This window comes from Oenanthe melanoleuca, chromosome 28 (genome assembly GCF_029582105.1).
Source record: "Oenanthe melanoleuca isolate GR-GAL-2019-014 chromosome 28, OMel1.0, whole genome shotgun sequence".
Classification (NCBI taxonomy): Eukaryota; Metazoa; Chordata; class Aves; order Passeriformes; family Muscicapidae; genus Oenanthe; species Oenanthe melanoleuca.
In genome coordinates, this window is record NC_079361.1 from 886,930 (window position 1) to 905,583 (window position 18,654).

Consider the following 18,654-nt stretch of genomic DNA (forward strand, 5'->3'; position numbering starts at 1 on the left):
GGCTGCCACCCACGGATCCACCCCACCAACTCCAGCATCAGCTCCACAGCTCCCGCTGAGCACAAACACACAGGGACCAGAGTGGTTTTCTCCCACGTTTATTTGCTCCCATCTCCATCCCCAGCCCAGCGGCACCAGGAGATGGCAAATGGCAGATGCAGAGCACAGGCCTGGCAAGCAAGGGTAGGGTGGGAACACCCCAGTCCCTGTCAGACCCAGGGCCAGGGCCAAGCCCATGTAGTGCTAAGTAAGAAAATAAGACACTCTCTAATTACACAGTCTGAGATTAATGACAGGCAGTCTCAGGGACACCAACCCCGACCCTGGTTGCCAGCACAGTGGTCCCATAAGAGCAGGGGGGCTCAGGCAAAAGGGGCAGGAGGCAAAAGCCAGTGCAGCACTCCCAGGGTCCCTGCAAGCAGGAAGGGGTGGGTCACAGTTCCCTGCTACTGGGGTCCCCAACCCAGGACAAGGTGGGTCTCAGCTCCCCTCTTCCAGTGGTCCCCACCATGGGAGGGGGTCAGTTCCAGCTCCCCTCTGGCCCGAAGAGTTTTATTGCTTTCAGGAGCTTGCTGCCTGGTCCCAGACATGGAGGGGAAGGAGGGGAGCCAAGCAGGGTGACAAGAGCAGGAGCTGAAGGCACCCATTAAATAAAAGCTGAGGCAGGCAGCAGGAAGGAGCTGCTCTCACGCCCTTGCTGGGATGGGACCAAGGGGGTCCCACGCTGGCCAGAAGGACAGGCAACAGCACCAGGACCAAGGGGGAACCTGGTCACCCAGGGCTGTGTTCACTCTAGACCCAAACTCCCCAGTGCCCCTTCCCCAACCAGGCTTCAGGGAGCCCCTGGTTGGCAAGGCAGGGCTGGGGGGTGCAGGGCAGAGCTGGGGGTGCTGTCAATGCTGACCCTCTCCCAGTGCTGCCCCAGCTGGGCTCCCAGCCCTGTCACCGCGTGTCCCCCAGAGCTCAAGGTCCCTGGAGCTGGTGCAGCTGTGGGTGGGGCGGTCTGGGCTGGAGGGGCCCAGCTGCAGGAAGGTGCGAGGGGCAGGGGGAGCAGCCAGACCCCCTGCAGAGACTGGCCCTTGAGTGAGCTCCAAGGGACAGGCCTGGGGTCCAGCCAGGCCCGGGGTCTGGAAGGACTGGTCCTCTCATAAGTGTTCACTGAGGAGGGAGAAAAGCACAGCTGAGTCACAGAACCCCAAAATGGTTTGGATTGGAAGAGGTCCTAAAGTTCACCCAGCTCCTCCCTCTGCCCTGGCAGGGACACCCCCCACTATTCCAAGCTGCTCCAGCCCCAATATCCAGCCTGGCCTGGGACACTGCCAGGGATCCAGGGGCAGCCACAGCTGCTCTGAGCACCCTGTGCCAGGGCTCCCCACCCTCCCAGGGAAACAATTCCTTCCCAACATCCCATCCAGCCCTGCCCTCTGGCAGTGGAAGCCATTCCCTGTGTCCTGTCCCTTCATCCCTTGTCTCCAGTCCCTCTCCAGCTCTCCTGGAGCCCCTTTAGGCCCTGCAAGGGGTTCTGAACTCTCCCTGGAGCCTTCTCTTCTTCAGATGAAGACCTCCACCTCTCCCAGCCTGGCTCCAGCCCTCACAGCATCTCCATGGCTTTCCCTGGACTTGCTCCAACAGATCAGCATCTCTGGACATAGGGACATCTCCTGAATTCAGGGACTGGGCTTCCCTCCCCTTTGGCTCCCTGGAGCAGCTGCACACCCATTTCTGTCCACACCTTCCCCACCCAGCTCCCATCCCCACCAGCTCAAGCTCAACCCTGCAGTACCATGGGGACTCCTGCACGGCCCCAGCCCTGCGCTCACCTGGCAATCCGGGACAGGATCTCCTTGACACGCAGCACCAGCGGCTCGTGCTGCAGGGGGTTGCTCTCGATGGCACTGTGCAGTTTGGCCATGTAGAAGTCCAGGGTGCTCAGCGTGGGGGTCTCCCCAGTGCCTGTGAGGTGACAGCCCAGTGAGCAGGGCCAGCAGGTCCCCACTGAACCCTGCCCATTAGCTGAGGACTGCAGAAGGGACCCCAGCACCAGAAGCCACCTCCTGCAGTGGCACAAGCCCAGGGACGCAAGGATTTGGGCCAGTCTGGGGTGCAGCTGTTTGTGTGGCTCCAGAGGAGGAGGGATCCCAGCCTGCCCTGTCCCAGCACTGGGAAGCCTGCTGGCTGTCACATCCCTGGGCTTCCTGGAAAGCTCCCCAAGTGCTGCCAGATCCCACCCCAGCAGCAGATGGGCCCTTACCACGATCCCACTGCACGGGATGGGGGGACCCCTCAGTGCCCCTCTGCCCCAACAGGGGTCCCAGCAGCTGGGGGCCCAACTGCCCCCACTCACCGGGGATGGGGAGGGAGGCAAAGCTGGTGGTGAGGGCCTGCCGCACAGACTGCAGCTGCTGCTGCAGGGCCAGGGTCTGCCGCTCCTCCTGCGCCAGCTCCTGCTCCAGCTTCTCCTTGGCGCAGTTCATGCTCTCCGTGTGCTTCTGCAGGATGGCGTTCTGCTCCTCGAACTCCGTGTTCATCTTGCGCAGGCGCCGCAGCTCGGCCTCCCGGGCTGCGGGGACAGCACCGCGTCCAGGGGACAGACCCGGCCCCCCGTGCCAAACCCGAGCCCTGCCCCACACACAGCTCTTCCAAGCAGCTGTGCCACCAACGCCCAGGCTCCAGCCAGGACCTGCTCCCTCATGCGGGCTTCCCAAGCACCCTCCAAAGCCCCTACCCTTGTTTTGGTCCAAGAACTCCTCCGTGAAGATGGGCACATCGAAGGTGGAGAAGGTGTCGCTGCACTCGCCAGCCTGAGGGACAAGAGGGAGGGGTTGGGCAGGGCTGAGCCCCCCAGAGGGACACCAACACCTTGATGGGCTGATGAGGGCAGTGGGACAGGGTGAAGGCAAGTGGAGAGGGAGGACAGCTATGCTCTGCCTCCCACCACTCCAGGAACCTGGGGCTCACAGCCCCAGCACTCCCTCTGCCCACCCACACCTGCAGCCAGCCCAGCAGTGTGATGTGCTTGTTTCCCCACAGACCTGACAGGGCCTTACCTTGTGTGGATGCCCGTTGAGGAGGGTGTTCACGGCCACTGCGCCCACGTCCTCTGCAAGGGAGGAAGGAGGTCATCCCAGGGGCCAGCCTCATGTCTCTGAAAGGCTCTGGCAGCACCTGGATGGATCTTGGCAGACATTGCTCCCATAACCCACCTTTTTTGATCTTTTTCTCCTGGATCTTCTCCGTGCACATTTTGTAAGCCTCTGACTGCTGGTATTCCCGCAGCTCCTTCATGTACTGCTGCTTCTCCCTCTCTGCCTCATCCAGGTACCGCTGTGGTAGGTCACAGAGGGGCCTCAGCCTGACCCAACCCAGGCTCCCAGGAACTGCTGACCCCTCGCTGACCCCTCCCTGCCCAGCTCCTACTCCCCAGCACTGGGCCCAGCACCTTTCCTGGAGCAAGCTCAGGGCTTTGGGGAGCTGCCCAGCCTGGGGTGGGGGTCTCTCCTGCTTCTCAGTACCTGCTTCTCTGACAGCTGCAGTTTGCTCCACTCTGCTCCCAACATCTTTGTGATCTCTGGGAAGGGCAGGTCGGGATGCTGCGTGCGGATCTGCTCGCGCCGCTCATTCAGGAAGCGCACGTAGCCTGTCACAGGGGCTTTGGGGCCGTTGGGAAGGATCTTCTTCCTCTTCTTGCCCTTGGGCCAGCCCCTCTTCTTCACCGGCTGGCACCCAGGGGGAAGGGACAGCCCATCAGGGATCAGAGCCATTGCATCAGTGGGACACGGGAGCAGCCCCCAGGCCCACCTGGGCCACACAGCCCTCAAGACAAAGTCTGAGCCCTTCCCTGGCCCATAGCCACAGCCACAGGCACACATGGGCTGCTGCAGGGCAAGTGGAGGGGCAGGGACAGTCCCAGACTGGGCACCTTGGGCCCCACTTTCAGGGATTTTGTGAGAAGGGACACGGGCTCCGGGACTCACCTCCTCCTCCGGCTTCTCGCCGCCCACCCGCGCCGACTCTCCCTTCTCCTGTTTGATGGCCACCAGGAAGTTCCCATGCTGAGCCTTGCCCGTGGCATGTCTGCAGCCAGAGAGCATCGTCAGAGAGGGCTGGGACACCATGGGGACCAACAGCAACACATCCCCCAGCAGTATAACCTCGCCCTCACCGGATTCCGCAAATCCCGACTCAAACAGCCCGAACTGGGCACCGGCCACGGAGCCCTGGCTCCCACGAGGGGAGGCTACAGCAGAGCATGGCACTGAAGCAGAGCCCAGCACCATGTGAGCAGGGCAGCCCTGCACACTAAAGCTGCCCTGAGGAATGATGGCAACCTTGGGACTTGTCAGGGACATTTGGATGGGGGTTGGCTCTTGGGGTCAGGTAACATTGACAGTCACATCCCTGTCACCTGGGCTTGGGACACACTTTGGTGGGGAGTCCCAGGGGACTCTGCAAGGGAGGAGGAGCCTCAGGGGTTTGGATCCTGGCGCCAGGGGCACCACCCACAGCCAAGGAACCCTGGAGGCAGAGGGTGAGGGCAAGGCACCGGCTTGACCCGCTCCGGCCACAACCACCCCAGCAGGTTCGTGTTGTCTGTGACACCTCCCCAACACCTCGAGTGGGGCACAGCACCACTCCTCAGGTCACTGCCACAGCAGCTGCTTCGGGCAGAGCCTCCCTGCCCCACTGAGCACCTGCAGGCCCCACAATGGGTGGTAGAGCCTCCATGTCCCACCACAGCATCACCCTGGGGCTCCCCAAGCCCCCCTGGCACCTCCTCCAGTTGGCTCCACCCCCAAGCCCCGTCCCATTCACACCCCTGTGAATGCTCCTGCTCTGCTGGAAATGTCCTCACCACATGAGGGGAGCCATAAAAGGTTCCTGAGTGTCACCAAATGATGCTCTCTTGGGCTCAAAGCAGGTCCCCAGACTTGGGAACTAGCCCAGGGCCAAACACAAGCCCTGGCACAAACATGTGCCAAAAGCTACAGGGATCCAAACCTGCTCAGGATGCACCTTGGAATTTCCTTTGTGTTTGCCACACCATGTACCTAGAGCAAACCCCAGTCCCTGCAGAGACCCCAAGCTATTGCAACCCATTTATCACCCAGACAAGCCATCCTCGAAGTTAATTTAGGGGCCATGTCTGTGAGTCCCCAGCACAGAGCCTGCCACTGCACCAGCCCTTGCAGAAGAAGTGGGACAAGTCCCTGCGTCAGGATCAGAGGCCAACCACCTACACCCTAGGGCACCCTGTGCCCTACACCCCCACACTCAGAAAAAGCCCTACAGGAAGGTGTGAGACCACCTCTTCTTCCAGCTCCTGGGGGAAAAGAACCCTCCAAGGCTGTGCAGGATCATGGTCAGCCTTTGGCTTTATCAGCTCCAAGAGCAATGCTCCCAGTGATGTCCAGAGCATCATCATGTTCACCAGGAACACACCAACACCCTCCAGCAGCAGAGAGATCACCCTCCCCCCTTGCAATCTGGATTCCTCAAATGCCTAAGGATGCTTTAAAAAGTAATCTCAGGCAAGATTCCTCCTCAGCCAGTTCACTCTGGCATCCACCTCCCTCCACTTCTGACGTGCTTCCCCATCCGCCAGCTCCAGTGTCAGGAGGGCCAAGGCCAACTCAGGACAGCACAAATCTCACAGGAAATCAGCCCTTGCTGGTTCTAATCTCCCAAGATGCCTAGAATCACAGAATCCTGAAATATCCTGAGCTGGAAGGACCCACAAGATCATCCATTCCAACCCCATTCCTGCCCAGACCCCACCCTGAGCATCCCTGAGAGCGCTGTCCAAACGCTCCTGCAGCTCTGGCAGCCTTGGGGCCGGGACCATTCCCTGGGGAGCCTGGGCAGTGCCCAGCACCCTCGGGGGGAAGAACCTTTCCCTGAGCTCCATGCCAGCCCTGACACAGCTCCAGCCCTTGCTGGGCTCCTGGCCCTGTCCCAGAGCAGAGCTCAGCCCCTGCCCCTCTGCCTTCCCTCGGCAGGAGCTGCAGCCCCCGAGGAGTCTCCCCTCAGTCTCCTCTGCTCCAGCTGAACGAGCCAAGTGCCCTCAGCTGCTCCTCAGCCCTTCCCCAGCTCCGGGTCCCTCCTTTGGACACTCTCCAACAGCTTTGGCTCCTTCTGACCCTGTGGTGCCCAAGGTGCCCCAGCACTGGAGGTGAGGCTGCCCCAGTGCAGAGCAGAGTGGGACAATCCCTCCCCAGCACACACAGATCACCCCCAAGGCTTGGAAGAGGATGAGTTGCTGCCACTCTCTCCCCAGGGGCCCTGACACAGGACAGGGTGGCAGGAGGAGGTTGTGGCACTTACAGCAGGGCGGCGGGCGGCTGCTTCGTGCTGTGGGCCATGGGCGGGGGTCTCGGTCAGCACCCTGCAGACAGAGCACAGCCGGCGCTGCCATCGGGCGGTGATGCCCAGCGGGGTCACCCTGCCCAACCCCCCTTCGGAGTGTCTCCCTCGCGGGGACAGGACCCCTTCCCGAATGGCATCTCCTCCCCAGCCAGCCCCTCGCTGGCCTCTCGGCCCCCTCAGCCCCCAGGATCCCGGCACAAGCTCCAGCCCGCTCGCGCTGACCCACCCTCTCCCTGGGGGTGCCATCGCAGCCCCCACGGGCTCATCCCCCTGGCCCCCCTCCCAGCCGCGATCCCCAGCGTCCCCTGAGGCCTCCCCTGCAGAATTCCCCCTCCCCGAGACCCATCGCAGCCCCAACAGGTTCATCCCCGCAACACTCCGCGCGCCCTCGCCGCCCCAGTGCCCCCGGCACCCTCTGGCCGGCCCTCCCCGTCTCGCCCTCTCTCTCGGGGTCCCCTCGCAGCGCCCCAATGGGCTCGCCCTCGTAACCCGCCCTCTACCCGCGGCTCCCCGGCCCCCCCCAGGCCCCCCCATTAGGATGCCCCCCCATAGGATCCCCATGGAATCCCCCGGCCGGACCCGCCGCCGCCGCCGCTCACCTGACCACGCCCCTCTATTATTATGCAAACGAGGCTCCCGCCGCACCGTCCCCGATTGGCCGCTCGGCGCCGACTCGTTGAGCGCAGCCGCATGCTGATTGGCTGAGTGTGATGACGTCAGAAGGAAGCGGCGGAAGTGGGGGAGGAGCTGGCGGGCGCGGGGCGCGCGCGCGGCTGGCAGCCCAACCAATCAGCAGCCAGCGTAGGGACGAGGAAGTGTGGAGAGGGCAGCGCCTTAAAGGGGCAACGTCACGGTGGTGTCCCCACCGCCGCCGCCCCATTCCAGTGACCGCAGTGCCTTGCCATCGCTCCCAGTAACCTCAGTGCCCACCTCAGAGCTGATCCACTGATTCAGCTGCCCTCCCCCACGCTCCCAGCAGCCCCAGTACCCACCCGGCAGGGGTGACACCAGTACTTATCCCAGAGTCGCAGGGACCCCAATACTCCCCCAACACTGCTTCCTGTCATCCCAGTACAGCCCATACTGGTCCCAGTGACTTCATTAAATACACAAGTGAAGGTGCCCCACGACCTCCAGTCTGCTCCAAATGTCTCCAGTATTCACACAGTTGGGGATCCCCATGATTGCCTGTAGTCACCGGAGTCCCAGTGACCCTAATACTCCTCTCTAGAGGGTCTCAGTGCCCCCACTACTGCTCACACCGGTCCCAGTCTCACCAGTACCTACTGAAGAGGAGCTCCCAGTTGCCCAAGTAAGCCCACACGACTCTCAGTGACACAAGTATTCACCCAAGAGGGGGCGTCCCACAACTCCAGTAGCCACCCCAGAGTCCCAGTGATTCCAGTACACCCCCCACACTATCCCCAGCCACCCCAACAGGACCCATAATGGTCCCAGACACATCATTACCCAGAAGGTCCCAGTCATCCCAGTACCCCCACACAACTCCTACTACCCCTAGTGCCCATCCAAGCAGGGGGGAGTCATCCCAGCGTCCCAGTCACTCTCATCTCATTGGTTCCAGTGCCCACAGTCCCTGTACCCTCACTCTTGTGTCTGTCTTGAGTCTGACACTCCCCACTCGGTGCATACTGGGCTATTGGGGTGGCTGGGAGTAGTGTGATGATGAAATGGGATCACTGGAACTCGGGCAACTGCAGGCATTATTGGGATCCCTCACTTAAATGCCGGGGTTATTGGGAGCAGAGGGGGTGTATTGGTGTCTCTGGAAGTCTGGGGTGCCTGCTGACAGCATGGAGACCATCCCCTTGTTAGGGTGGGTATTGAGGTCACTGGGAGCAGTGCCACTGGAGTGACTGGGACATTCCCTTGTCTGGGCAATGTGACTATTGCAGGCAGCACTGGTGTGACTGGGAGCAGTGTGAGGGTGCTGGGGTACTGTTATGGCCAGAAGTGACTGGAAATGTGGGAGTAATAGTGGGATCACTGTGGGGGCAGCAGTGGTGTGACTGGGAGCACTATGGGGACATTACTGGTGTGACTGGGAGCAGCTGTGTGGGGACAGCTGAGATGTGTCTGGGAGCAGTGTGGGGACAGCAGTGAGTCCCTGGGACCGGCGTGGGGACAGCACTGGCGTAGCTGGGCGCCCACCCGCTCCCGCCTCCCCCCTGCCCGGATCATCCCCCGCTCGCCGGGCCCAGGACGCGGCGGCTCGGGGGATGGGGGATCTCCGCTCCCGGGAGGTCCCACCCTGTCCCTGCCATCTCCTCCCTCCTCCCTCCCTGTCCCTCCCGGTCCCTCCCTGTCCCCTCCCATTCCCGCCCTCCCGCTGCCGGCCGGGCCCGTCCCGCCGCTGTCCCGCCGCTGTCCCCGCGGGCTCTGGCCGGGCCATGGCGGAGCCGCCGCAGTCCCCGGGCCCGGCGCTGCCGCTGCGGGCGCGGCTCAGCTTCGCGTGCGGGCACTTCCTGAACGACGCGTGCTCGGCGCTGTGGTTCACTTACCTGCTGCCCTTCCTGCACGCCGTGCTGGGCTACGGGCACGGCGCGGCCGGCGGGCTGCTCCTCGCCGGGCAGCTGGCCGACGGGCTCTGCACGCCCCTGCTCGGCTTCGAGGCCGACCGGGCCCACGGCTGCGGCCGCTGCGGGCGCAGGAAGGGCTGGCACCTGGCCGGTGGGTGCGGGGCACCGGGAGCTCTGGTGGGGGGAGCTGGGTGGAGAGGGCTGACCCCGGGAGAGCCTTTCTGGGGTGCCCGGGGTGACGGGCGGTGACCCTGAGAGGCCTTGATGGGGTGCTTTGGGTGGGGGACACCCGGGGAGCCTGTCTGGGATGCTCTAAGTGAACAGTCTCTCCCGGGGGAGACTTTCGGGGGTGTCTGTGTTGGGGGACATCCAGAGCCTTTCTAGGATGCTCTAAGTGGAGAGGGATGGCCCCGGGGGACCCTACTGTGTTGTTCTATGTCGAAAGACACCCGGGGGAACCTTTCTGGGGTAGCCCAAGGGTACCTATCCAAGGTGTCTCAGGTGAAAATGGGCGGCCCCAGGGCAGCCTTTCTGCGGTGGCTCGGATGGAGATGAATGGCCATGGAGAGCCTTTCCGGAGTGCCATGGCTGGGATGCACTGCTGGGGTGCCAAAGAAAAGAGATGGGTAAGAGAGGGGCTTTGGTTAGGGGAGAGGAGGAGTATGGCTGTGAGGGAGACTTTCTGGGGTGCTCTGAGTTGGGGGTCACCTGGGGGAGCCTTTCTGGGGTGTTCTAAGTGGAGAGGATGGCCCTGGGGGAACCTTTCTGGGGTGCCCTGAGGGAGTAGACCGAGGATGCCTATCCAAGGTAACATGTGAATATGGCTAAGCCTGGAGGAGCTTTTCTGGGGTGCCAGGGGTGGGTTACACCCTGCTGGGGTGCCCAGAAAGGAGAAGGGTGGCCCTAAAGAGCCTTTCTGAGTGGGGATTACCCAGGTGAACCTTTCTAGGATGCCCAGGGTGGGAGACAGTGGGGGATGCTGGGTGGAATGAGTTGGCCCCGAGCAGCTCTGCTGGGGGGGCATAGGTGAGGGACTTTCTGCTGCGGGCCTTGTGTGGACATGGGTGGCCCTGGAGGAGCCTCTCGGGGGTACAGGATCAGCCCCGGGGTACTTTTCTGGGGTGCCCTGGAAGAGGGGGAACAAGACCAAAGGTGTCTTTCTGGGTTGAGGTATTAGTCTTGGGGGTTCCCTGGAGCACGGAAGAACTGCGGTGCCTTGTGGCATGGAGATCTCCCTGAAGATGTGGGATCCTTTCTGAGGAGGAGGACCATCATGTGGCAGTGAAGGTGGTGTCATGTGGCAGTGAGGAGGGTCCCTCCAGATGGAGAGGGGCAGCCCCAGAGGTGAGCAGAATTGTGTGCCCTGGGGTGGAAGGGAGCAGTTCCTCGATGGAAGGGGGAGCTGCCCTGGGGGCTTTAGGGGTGCCCTGTGGAGGGTGAAGGGGGCTCTGGTGTGTTGGCAGTGCCCTGGGTAACAGGAGATGGGTCTGGGGTGCCTTGTGAGGAGGGGATGGCCGAGGAGGTGCCTTTCTGGGACCCCCTGTGACAGTGAGGTGGGGACAGAGCTGCTCCGTGTGTAGGGGACAGCAGGATGCTGAGCCTGGATGGAGAAGGGGCACCATGGTATCCCTGTCCTGCCTGGGCACCATCCCACCCCAGAGGGCTCCCCACTGTCCCTCACGCTTTGTATGTGTGGGTGGCAGCAAGCTGGGGTAAGGACCACATGCCCAGACCTTAGAGCTGCAGTAAATCCAAGACCAGCAGTAAAATCTGGGCTTTCCCAAAAGCCCAGGTGCTTCCTGAGCAGTTGTTGGTGTCCCCAGGGGGAGACCTTGTGGCGTGGGGCCCTTGGCTGTGCTGGGGCTGTGCACCCCAGGAGGCAGCAATGGGGTACAGCCATGGGATACACAGGAAGCTCTGGCTCACAGGAATTATTGTCGGGTTTCTCTTGCATTGTGCCCTGAGTCAAAAAATGCAACGGAGTGCAGGGACTGGTGGGGACCCATCTATCGAGGTCCCTCTCAGAGGGGACAGCATGGCCTGAAGAGGAGTCCTTGGTGCTGTGACTGGTGCAGGAGCCTGCACGTCCTGCTTAGCTGGCACTGGGGCCAGGGCAGTTGGTGGAAGAAATGGCCATAGATAACAACCGGGCGCTGCCTCGCTCAGAGCAGACCCGTGTGGAGGGAGGACGGTTGCACTGTGGGTCCTCTTATCTTGATCCCAAATTTATCTCGAACAACGCTTTGTGCAACCCAACAGCAACCTGATAAGGCGTCTGACCTCGCCGGAGCTTGCCTTGGTGAGTCAGAGAGAGTGCTGAAGGGGCAGCTTCACCCTGCCCCAGTGTCAGCCGCATCGGCGTCCTGGTTTAGGGAAGTGGCCGCAGCAGTTTCCTCCCCCGCTCCAGCCGGGTGCTGCCCCGCGAGCACAGAGGGGAAGTCCTAACTCAGGCCTTGCACGGGGGCTGCAGGGAGCAGAGCACAGCCCAGGGCAGCTGGAGCAGGGATGCAGGCTGTTTTCCAGGCTGCAGCATGGATTATTCCCAAGGCAGGGGCTTCCCCGGCACCCACCTTAGCTGAGCACAGTGTGACCAGCGGTGGGGCAGACCCACCCGATCCGGCTGTGCCGGGGCCGCTCGGCTCTCTGGGTCACGCTGCAGCGAGGGGTGTTGTGTGGGAGCGGGGTGTCTCGTCCGGTGGCAAACCCGTGCTCAGATCAGAGGAAACTTTGTGAAACCGCATCCTCGGGGCGGGGAGACACCACGAGTCGGCGGTGAGATCAGTGGCATCTTCCCACCGCGGCGGTCCCGTGTGTTCCCACAGGCAGTCCCGAGTGTGTGCGAGCCTGCTCGCCAGCTCTTTTATGGGGTCCAGCTTCCTGACACAGTGGGGAGGAAGGGTAAGCGTCTCTTTGCTGCCTGTCTCAGCCTGTCCAGCAGTGCTGTCCCAAAATTCCTGCCCCAGGCGCCTGTGCTGAGCAGCCTGGCATTCCTGTGATCCTGCCCCTCGGGGAGGAAGGGTAAGCGTCACTTTGTTGCCTGTCTCAGCCTGTCTGGCAGTGTTGTCCCAAAATCCCTGCCCCAGGTGCCAGTGCTGAGCAGCCCGGCATTCTCATGATCCTGCCCCGCGGGGTCAGAGATGTGAACCTGGGCCTTTGCCTGCCCAGGGGTGCTGCACAGATGGGCAGAATGGTCTTAGAGGGGCTCCCTGGCCCCCTTGGGTGAGCAGGGGGTCCCCAGGGTCCCTCTGACTCAGTGCAGCCACTCCTAGGCACTTGGCATACATGGGTATTGGGGTTCAGCCCTGTGCCAGATGAGCATGGCTCCATGGGGTAGCCAGTGGGTTGACCCTGGTGGTGACACTGCCTGTTCTAGGGGGCCATGAGGAGGAGGTGACACTCCTGTTGTCACCTGGTTGTGCTGGTGGCTATGGCTCATGGGTGGGCACTGGAGGCTGCAGCAGCTGGGTCCCACAGCTCCTGCCCCAGCGCTCCCCTGGGAGCCCTCACAGCCCTCACAGGGTTGCAGAGCCTGACCCTGTGGGGCCCTGGGACCCTCACTCCTCATCTGGGCCCAGTTATAACCCAGGGAACAGAGAGGATCTGGGCTGGTTTGAGCCTTCATGGACCTTCCCGTGTTTGTTGTCTGGGGTACAGGCATCACATGTGCCTGGGTCCCCTGTCCTTCAGAGCTCCTGGAGCACCAAAGCCAACTGTGAACCAGTGTGGGGAGCCAGTATCCCTTGGTGGGATGGATGAGGCTGGGCTGGGATTGTCACTGCCCTTAGCTTTGTCCTTGGCTTTGCCCTGGCCTGCATGGCTGTGCTGTGAGGGAGCAAGGAGGAGGAGGAGGAGGAATTCCCCTTCATAGCGGGGAGGAAGAGGAATCACTCATGAGGAACAGAGGTTCTTGCAAAGTGGAGAGGGTACCTTGGGGACCTGGCAAAGTAGATTACCCTCAGCTGTAGGAATAGCTCTTCATCAGCACACAGTGAAGCTGGGGACATGTAGAACAGTACAGGGGGACACGTGGGACAGGGCACCAGGCTCTGCACTGGGGTCTGGGTGTCTGTGGAGCTGCTTGGCAGATGGACTGTAACTTTGGGAAAGGGGAGGGAGAGGCCAGGCTGGCCTGACTGCCCCACGTAGGGTCCCTGCACCTGGCTGTGTCCCTGTGCTGTGTCACAGCCGAGGGAGGAGCCTGGCTCTGGTGTCCCTGACTCAGCAGGGCGTTCCCAGAGCCCCCCATGGCTGTGTGTCACCCTGCCATGCTGCGGCTGATGTCTGTGGGCGTGGCAGAAGCACAGCTCTCTCTGCCAGCCCCACGGGAGAGGGGACATGGAGACAGAGAGGGTGCCAGTGCCCGTGGGACAGCCAGAGCCCTCCCACCCTAGGGGTGATATATCACCTCGGGCACACAGCAGGGAGGGGTTATCTGATTGGTTATCTGCACCTGGGAGCAGTGAGAACCTCTTGGTGTCTGTGGGTGTGACACTGAGGGTCTGTCATGATCTCTTAGGGGACAGAGCAGTTCCAGCACTGTGCTGGGGAAGGACCTTGACTGGGGGGTGTCTGTGCTGGGTGCCAGAGGGAAGGACATTCCCTGTGCAGGACATGCTGAGGGGGTGTCTGGAGTTCCACATGTCTCATCTGGCTGGAGAAGGGGCCCACCTCTCTCCCCAGGTCAGGGGTGGAACCTGTCCTGGAGAGGGCTGTCTGTGTCACATTGGAGTCCCAGCCAGGTGTGCAGCCTCTCACTGCTCCACTCTCTCCTCAGGCACCACCTGTGTCCTCGTGTCCTTTCCCTTTGTCTTCAGCCCCTGCCTGGCCTGCAGAGAGAGCACTCCACAGTGGGCAGCCTTCATCTACTACCTCCCCTTCATTGTCATCTTCCAGTTTGGCTGGGCAGCCACGCAGGTGTCCCACCTGGCCCTCATCCCCGAGCTGGTGAGCAGTGACCATGGGAAGGTGGAGCTCACAGCTTTCAGGTGAGCACAGACACACCTGGGAGACCCCTGGGCCTGGGGGAGCTGTCCTGCCCATGGTGGGTGCCATCACTGTGTGACAGGAGGTCCCTGGGTGCTGTGGCACACCAGAGACCTTGGCATGGCAGGACAAGGACTGGGCCATGTGAGTGTTCTGTGGGATGTGCTGAAGGATACTGGTCTTGGGTTGGTGGCCCAAAGCCTTTGCTGCCAGGAAGGAATACTTGATGGCAGGGATGTCAGTGACACAGCCCATGGGACACTTCCCTGAGCTGGGGACACTTCTCCTTTGGGAATAGACGGTGGAATTTAGGGGAGGGACTGTCCCTCCCAGATGACCTCAAGGAGAGCTGGCCACTGTCCTAGGGACTGTTCTGGAGGTGAGATGTCTCCAGGGCCAGGTAGGCAGTGCACTTGGCTCATCTCTGTCAGGATCGAGATGTGAGAGGAGATGTTTATCCCGTGGAGCAGGATGAACAGGGAGGATGTGGGGTAACTGTGGGTCCAAGTGCTCCCAATCTGGGGGCACTGGCTCAGGCAGCTCATGGAATCCTTGAAGCAGAGGTGAACTGTGCCTGGAGGGGAAATAGACTGGCTGTAGGGATATTGGTTTCCTCCCAGTCATGCCCTGAGGTTTGGATTGGGCACACTGGGAGTTGCAGCAGTAAGGCTGATGCCTGGCCAGGAGCCTTGTGCCCTCAGAGGTGTTGTGTCAGCTATGATCTGGCTTGGAGGGCAGCTGTGGGCAGAGGTGTCCTGCTGTGCTGTCCCCATGCTTGTCCTTCTGCATCACCCCAAGGTTTCCTTCTGCTCAGGTATGCTTTCACTGTCATGGCCAACATCACTGTGTACGGCCTGACCTGGCTCCTGCTGAACTTCCAGATGGACCAGCCCGACCATATGGAGCACCTGGGCCCACAGGACATCCATGTGTTCCGGGTGAGTGGCAAGGCACAGTCCCTGGGGCTCCCTGTTCCCATAGCTCAGCTGGGGAGGTGACTCAGGGGACAGTGCCCTAAAATCTCACCAACTGGGCAAGAGCCACATGAAGCACTCCCTGGGGTTTGGGCACTCTTCCTTCCCCTCCAGAGTGCTGGGGGCTAATGGTGGGCTGCCCTCACTGCTGTGCTCACCCCTGTTCCTCACCAGAACTTGGCCCTCATCGTGGTGGGGCTGGGGGCTGTGTTCTCCCTCATCTTCCACCTGGGCACCAAGGAGAAGCCATACCCATCAGGGGTGCTGCCTGAGCCAGAGGAGAGCACCCCGCTGCTGCACAAGGAGCCCCCAGGCCCCGCACGCCCACTGCTGCTCTGGAAGGACTGGCTGCTGCAGCCCTCCTTCTACCAGGTACGGCTGGCCAGGGCTCCCCTGGCCTGGGCTGCTGCCCCCCTTGGCACCCTGGGTGTCCTGCAGCCACGGGACTTGCCCAGGTGTGGGTGAGGATGGAGATAGGGGCTGTTCTGGGCACCACCTCAGAGGGGCCATCCCCTTCCTGCTGGGCAGCTGCACCATGACAGCTGGGCAGGGAAGGTCCTTCCCACAGGCTGAGCAGTGATGCCCTTGCCCTGTCCCCTCCCAGGTTGCGGTGCTCTACATGGCCACTCGCCTCATCGTCAATCTGTCCCAGACCTACATCGCCATGTACCTCACCAACTCGCTGCTGCTCTCCAAGGTGGGAACAGGGCAGGTCCTGGGGCGCATGGGAGGGTGTCCTGATGTGGCATGGGGCTCATCTCCTCCCTTTATTTGTCCCTTGCAGAAGTACATTGCTACCATTCCCCTAGTGATGTATGTCAGTGGTTTCCTCTCCTCATTCCTCATGAAGCCTGTGAACAAATGGATTGGTCGGAATGTGAGTCCAGGGTGTTGGAGAGGTTGGAGTTTGACCCCAGGAGAGGCCCAGGGGCCAAATCCTGCTTTGCTCCTGGTGCACCTGAGCTGGAGAGCCAGGACCCCTCATAAAACCCTCTGCCAGCAACCACCCACTGTAACATAGGTCCTGCTGCAACTGGGGGTAGTGGGCAGGGATGGGGATCTGGGTCCTGCTGGGTCTGGGGATGGTGGGCAGGGGTGGGGACAGGGGCCTGTCTTGTACATCCCTGGGGCTGGGGAAGGTAATGCTGGCCCAGAGTTACCACGTCCCATGCAGGTCTGACTGGGCTGCAGAGCACTGTGGTGCCCATCAGGGGCAGAGGGGTGGTCTGGCTATGCTGGTCTGGGTGGGCACATGGTCTGCAATGCCAGCATGAGGGACCTGCCCCCACAGTGTGTCCCCTCCATGCTGTTGGGAGTGTCCCCTGCCCTCACAGACACACTCCCACAACTCTGCCCAGGGCTCAACCCTTGGGCTGCAGAACAGCCTGGAGCACAGCAACAACCTGCTTTTGGGGTCTCCTTGTTTAAATATAGCTGGGACAGAGCCAGGGCTGTTCCTCCTGGGTCCTGGGCAATGCTGGCCCTGTGCCCTCCCTGCTTGCTCCTCCCTCACCGAGTGTCAGCTGTCTGAACTCCCCCTTCTCTCTCTGCCCATCCCCGTTGCAGCTGACTTACTTTGTGGGCATCCTGGTGGTCCTGGCCTTCGCCTCCTGGGTGGCCCTGGCCAGGCCAACAGGAGATGAGATCTACGGGCTGGCAGTGCTGCTCGGGGCTGGCTCAGCCACAGTCCTGGTCACATCCCTGTCTATGACTGCAGATCTCATTGGCACCAATACGGTACGGCCACTGCTCCTGGTGGGATGGGGTGGGGGGTCACGGCAGGCACAGAACCACAGTCTGGGCTGGGCACTGGTTAGGGTTAGGGGATGGAGACGCTGGGAGTGGGCTCAGCTGGGCAGCCCTGTGAGTGCTGTGCCCCATGCTCTGCTGCAGTGAGGGCTCTGCCCGTCAGGGGGCACACAGGGCTGCGTGGCCCAGCACAGCACAGTATGGTTCCCTCTCTTCCCACAGCACAGCAGTGCGTTCGTCTATGGTGCCATGAGCTTCACAGACAAGATGGCCAATGGCCTGGCTGTTGTGATGATCCAGAACCTGCACCCCTGCCCGTAAGCACTTCTGCAGGCCTGGGACCCCCACTCTTGGGGGCCACGAGGAAATATTCCAGGGTTGATGTTGTATTGCACTGAGAAAGAGGCATAGGAGGGAACCAGTTTGGATTGGAAGGGACCTCAAAGCTCATCTCCTTCCACCCCCTGCCACGGGCAGGGACACTTCCACTGCACTAGGTTGATCCAAGCCCTGTCCCACCTGGACTGGAAGACTTCTAGGGATGGGGTAGCCACAGCTGCTCTGGGCAACTTGTGCCAGGGCCTCCCCACCCTCACAGGGAGGAATTCCTTCCCAATATCCCCATCTAACCTGCCCTCTGGTAGTGTAGTGGGAAGCCATTCCCCCTTGTCCTAGCCTGTAGCCTGGGACTCCAGTCCCAGCCTCTAACCATATCCCTGCCTGTCCTCACAGGACTGAGCTGTGCTGCCCTGCCTGTGTCAGCTTCTACCGCTGGGTGATGGTGCTGGTCACCGGCGGCGTTGCCGTTGCTGCAGTCGCCACGCTGTGCTCCATCATGGTGTGGCCCATCCAGATCCGCTACAGTGAGTGGGGCTGAGGGCCTGGGGGCAGCCCAGTGTGGGGCTGGGGCCACTGGGAGCTCCGTGCTCAGTGCCAGCCTGGGCTAAAGCCATGGTGTCTTTGCAGATGGCCCTGTCGTCACTGGGCTGGCTGCGGCCATGCTTGCAGGGGAATCCTCATGGTAGGACATGGGGCAGGGCCATTGTCCCGCTTCTGCTGCTGTCCCCAGAGAGGGGCTGTGTCTGCTTGCTGTGCCCTTCTGGGGAACAACACTCCCCTGGCCTGGTCATGGCCACACTGGCCCTGGGGCTCCAAGGGGTGTCAGGGACAGCTCGATGTGCTGGCAGCAAATGTGGGGGACAGTGGGGTGACCTTTGCCAGGCTGGGGAGCCAACACCCAGGCTCAGTGCCTATTGTGCCTCTCTGGGTGCCTGTGCCTTGCTGTGGGGTGGGGGAACAGGACAGACCCCTCGTGCTGCTTGGGGCCCTGCTGGGTCAGGCCCTGGTGCTAGCAGAAGACTCCAGGAAGGCGAAAGCAGCGCATGTGGGTCACCCCACGCTGCCATCTCTCCTGACCTGTCCCTTCCTCCTCTTCCTCCAGGTGCTGTCAGTCTGCAGGGGCTGAGCAGCACAAGGATCCCTGAAAGTGGCACTGGGAGCGCCGAGGGAGAGAGCCAGAGCAGCACCATCAACTGAGCGGGGCTGTGTCCTTGGCCACCATGTCCTCAGGGCTGTGTCCTCAGCCACCGCGTCCTTGGCCACCGCGGTGCCACACGCTGAGTCTGGAGCGTCCCCTGCACTGGGGACCACTGGGCTCTGGGGAGGGGGGTGACCCCCACCCTGTCTCCTTGCACTGGACTCGTATTCCCACCCTGGACTCGTGTCCCCATCCAGAACTCGTGTTCCAGACCCCACCGGGCCGATGAAGGCTGTCCCTGGTGCGGTGCAGCGTCACCTCTCACTGCACAATGAACACTATAAGGGCCTAGGCCAGGCCGGAGCAGCCCCACAAGAGGGGGGCGCCCGGACCGAGGTTTTAACCTGCTTTTGTAAGGCCAATACGTACAAACGGCACTTTATAAAGGAGGAGGAAAAGGAAAGAAAAAACCAAGCGCAGCGCTGATGGCCCTGGGATGGGAGCGGGCTGACCTCTGGGGCACGTTTGGGACGCGCACGGGGTTCGGAGGGGGCTCAGCGCTGCTCCC

At 61.9% G+C, this 18,654-nt stretch overlaps 2 protein-coding genes across 4 annotated transcripts; one reads left to right on the top strand and one right to left on the bottom strand.

Annotated features, from left to right (window-relative positions):
• Positions 1 to 82: 82 nt before the first annotated feature.
• HMG20B (high mobility group 20B) lies at positions 83 to 7,131 on the bottom strand. 3 transcript variants are annotated; one of them, XM_056512508.1, is made up of 10 exons: positions 6,963 to 7,131; positions 6,322 to 6,382; positions 3,975 to 4,074; positions 3,513 to 3,716; positions 3,204 to 3,324; positions 3,048 to 3,100; positions 2,726 to 2,801; positions 2,345 to 2,560; positions 1,821 to 1,953; positions 83 to 1,158 (listed from the first exon to the last, which is right to left on the bottom strand). In XM_056512508.1, exons 2-10 carry the CDS (start codon positions 6,357 to 6,359, stop codon positions 1,146 to 1,148), a joined length of 954 nt encoding a protein of 317 aa, XP_056368483.1. In that variant the 5' UTR covers positions 6,360 to 6,382; positions 6,963 to 7,131; the 3' UTR covers positions 83 to 1,145. The 3 variants fall into 3 exon arrangements, with proteins under 3 accessions (XP_056368483.1, XP_056368484.1, XP_056368485.1); XM_056512509.1 differs by having other exon boundaries at positions 6,943 to 6,970; XM_056512510.1 differs by lacking the exon at positions 6,963 to 7,131 and having other exon boundaries at positions 6,322 to 6,512.
• Positions 7,132 to 8,583: 1,452 nt separating this feature from the next.
• On the top strand, positions 8,584 to 18,576 carry MFSD12 (major facilitator superfamily domain containing 12). The gene is made up of 10 exons (XM_056512513.1): positions 8,584 to 9,054; positions 13,678 to 13,888; positions 14,701 to 14,824; positions 15,035 to 15,232; positions 15,465 to 15,557; positions 15,645 to 15,737; positions 16,427 to 16,597; positions 16,832 to 16,926; positions 17,342 to 17,472; positions 18,051 to 18,576. Exons 1-10 carry the CDS (start codon positions 8,604 to 8,606, stop codon positions 18,143 to 18,145), a joined length of 1,662 nt encoding a protein of 553 aa, XP_056368488.1. The 5' UTR covers positions 8,584 to 8,603; the 3' UTR covers positions 18,146 to 18,576.
• Positions 18,577 to 18,654: the final 78 nt, after the last annotated feature.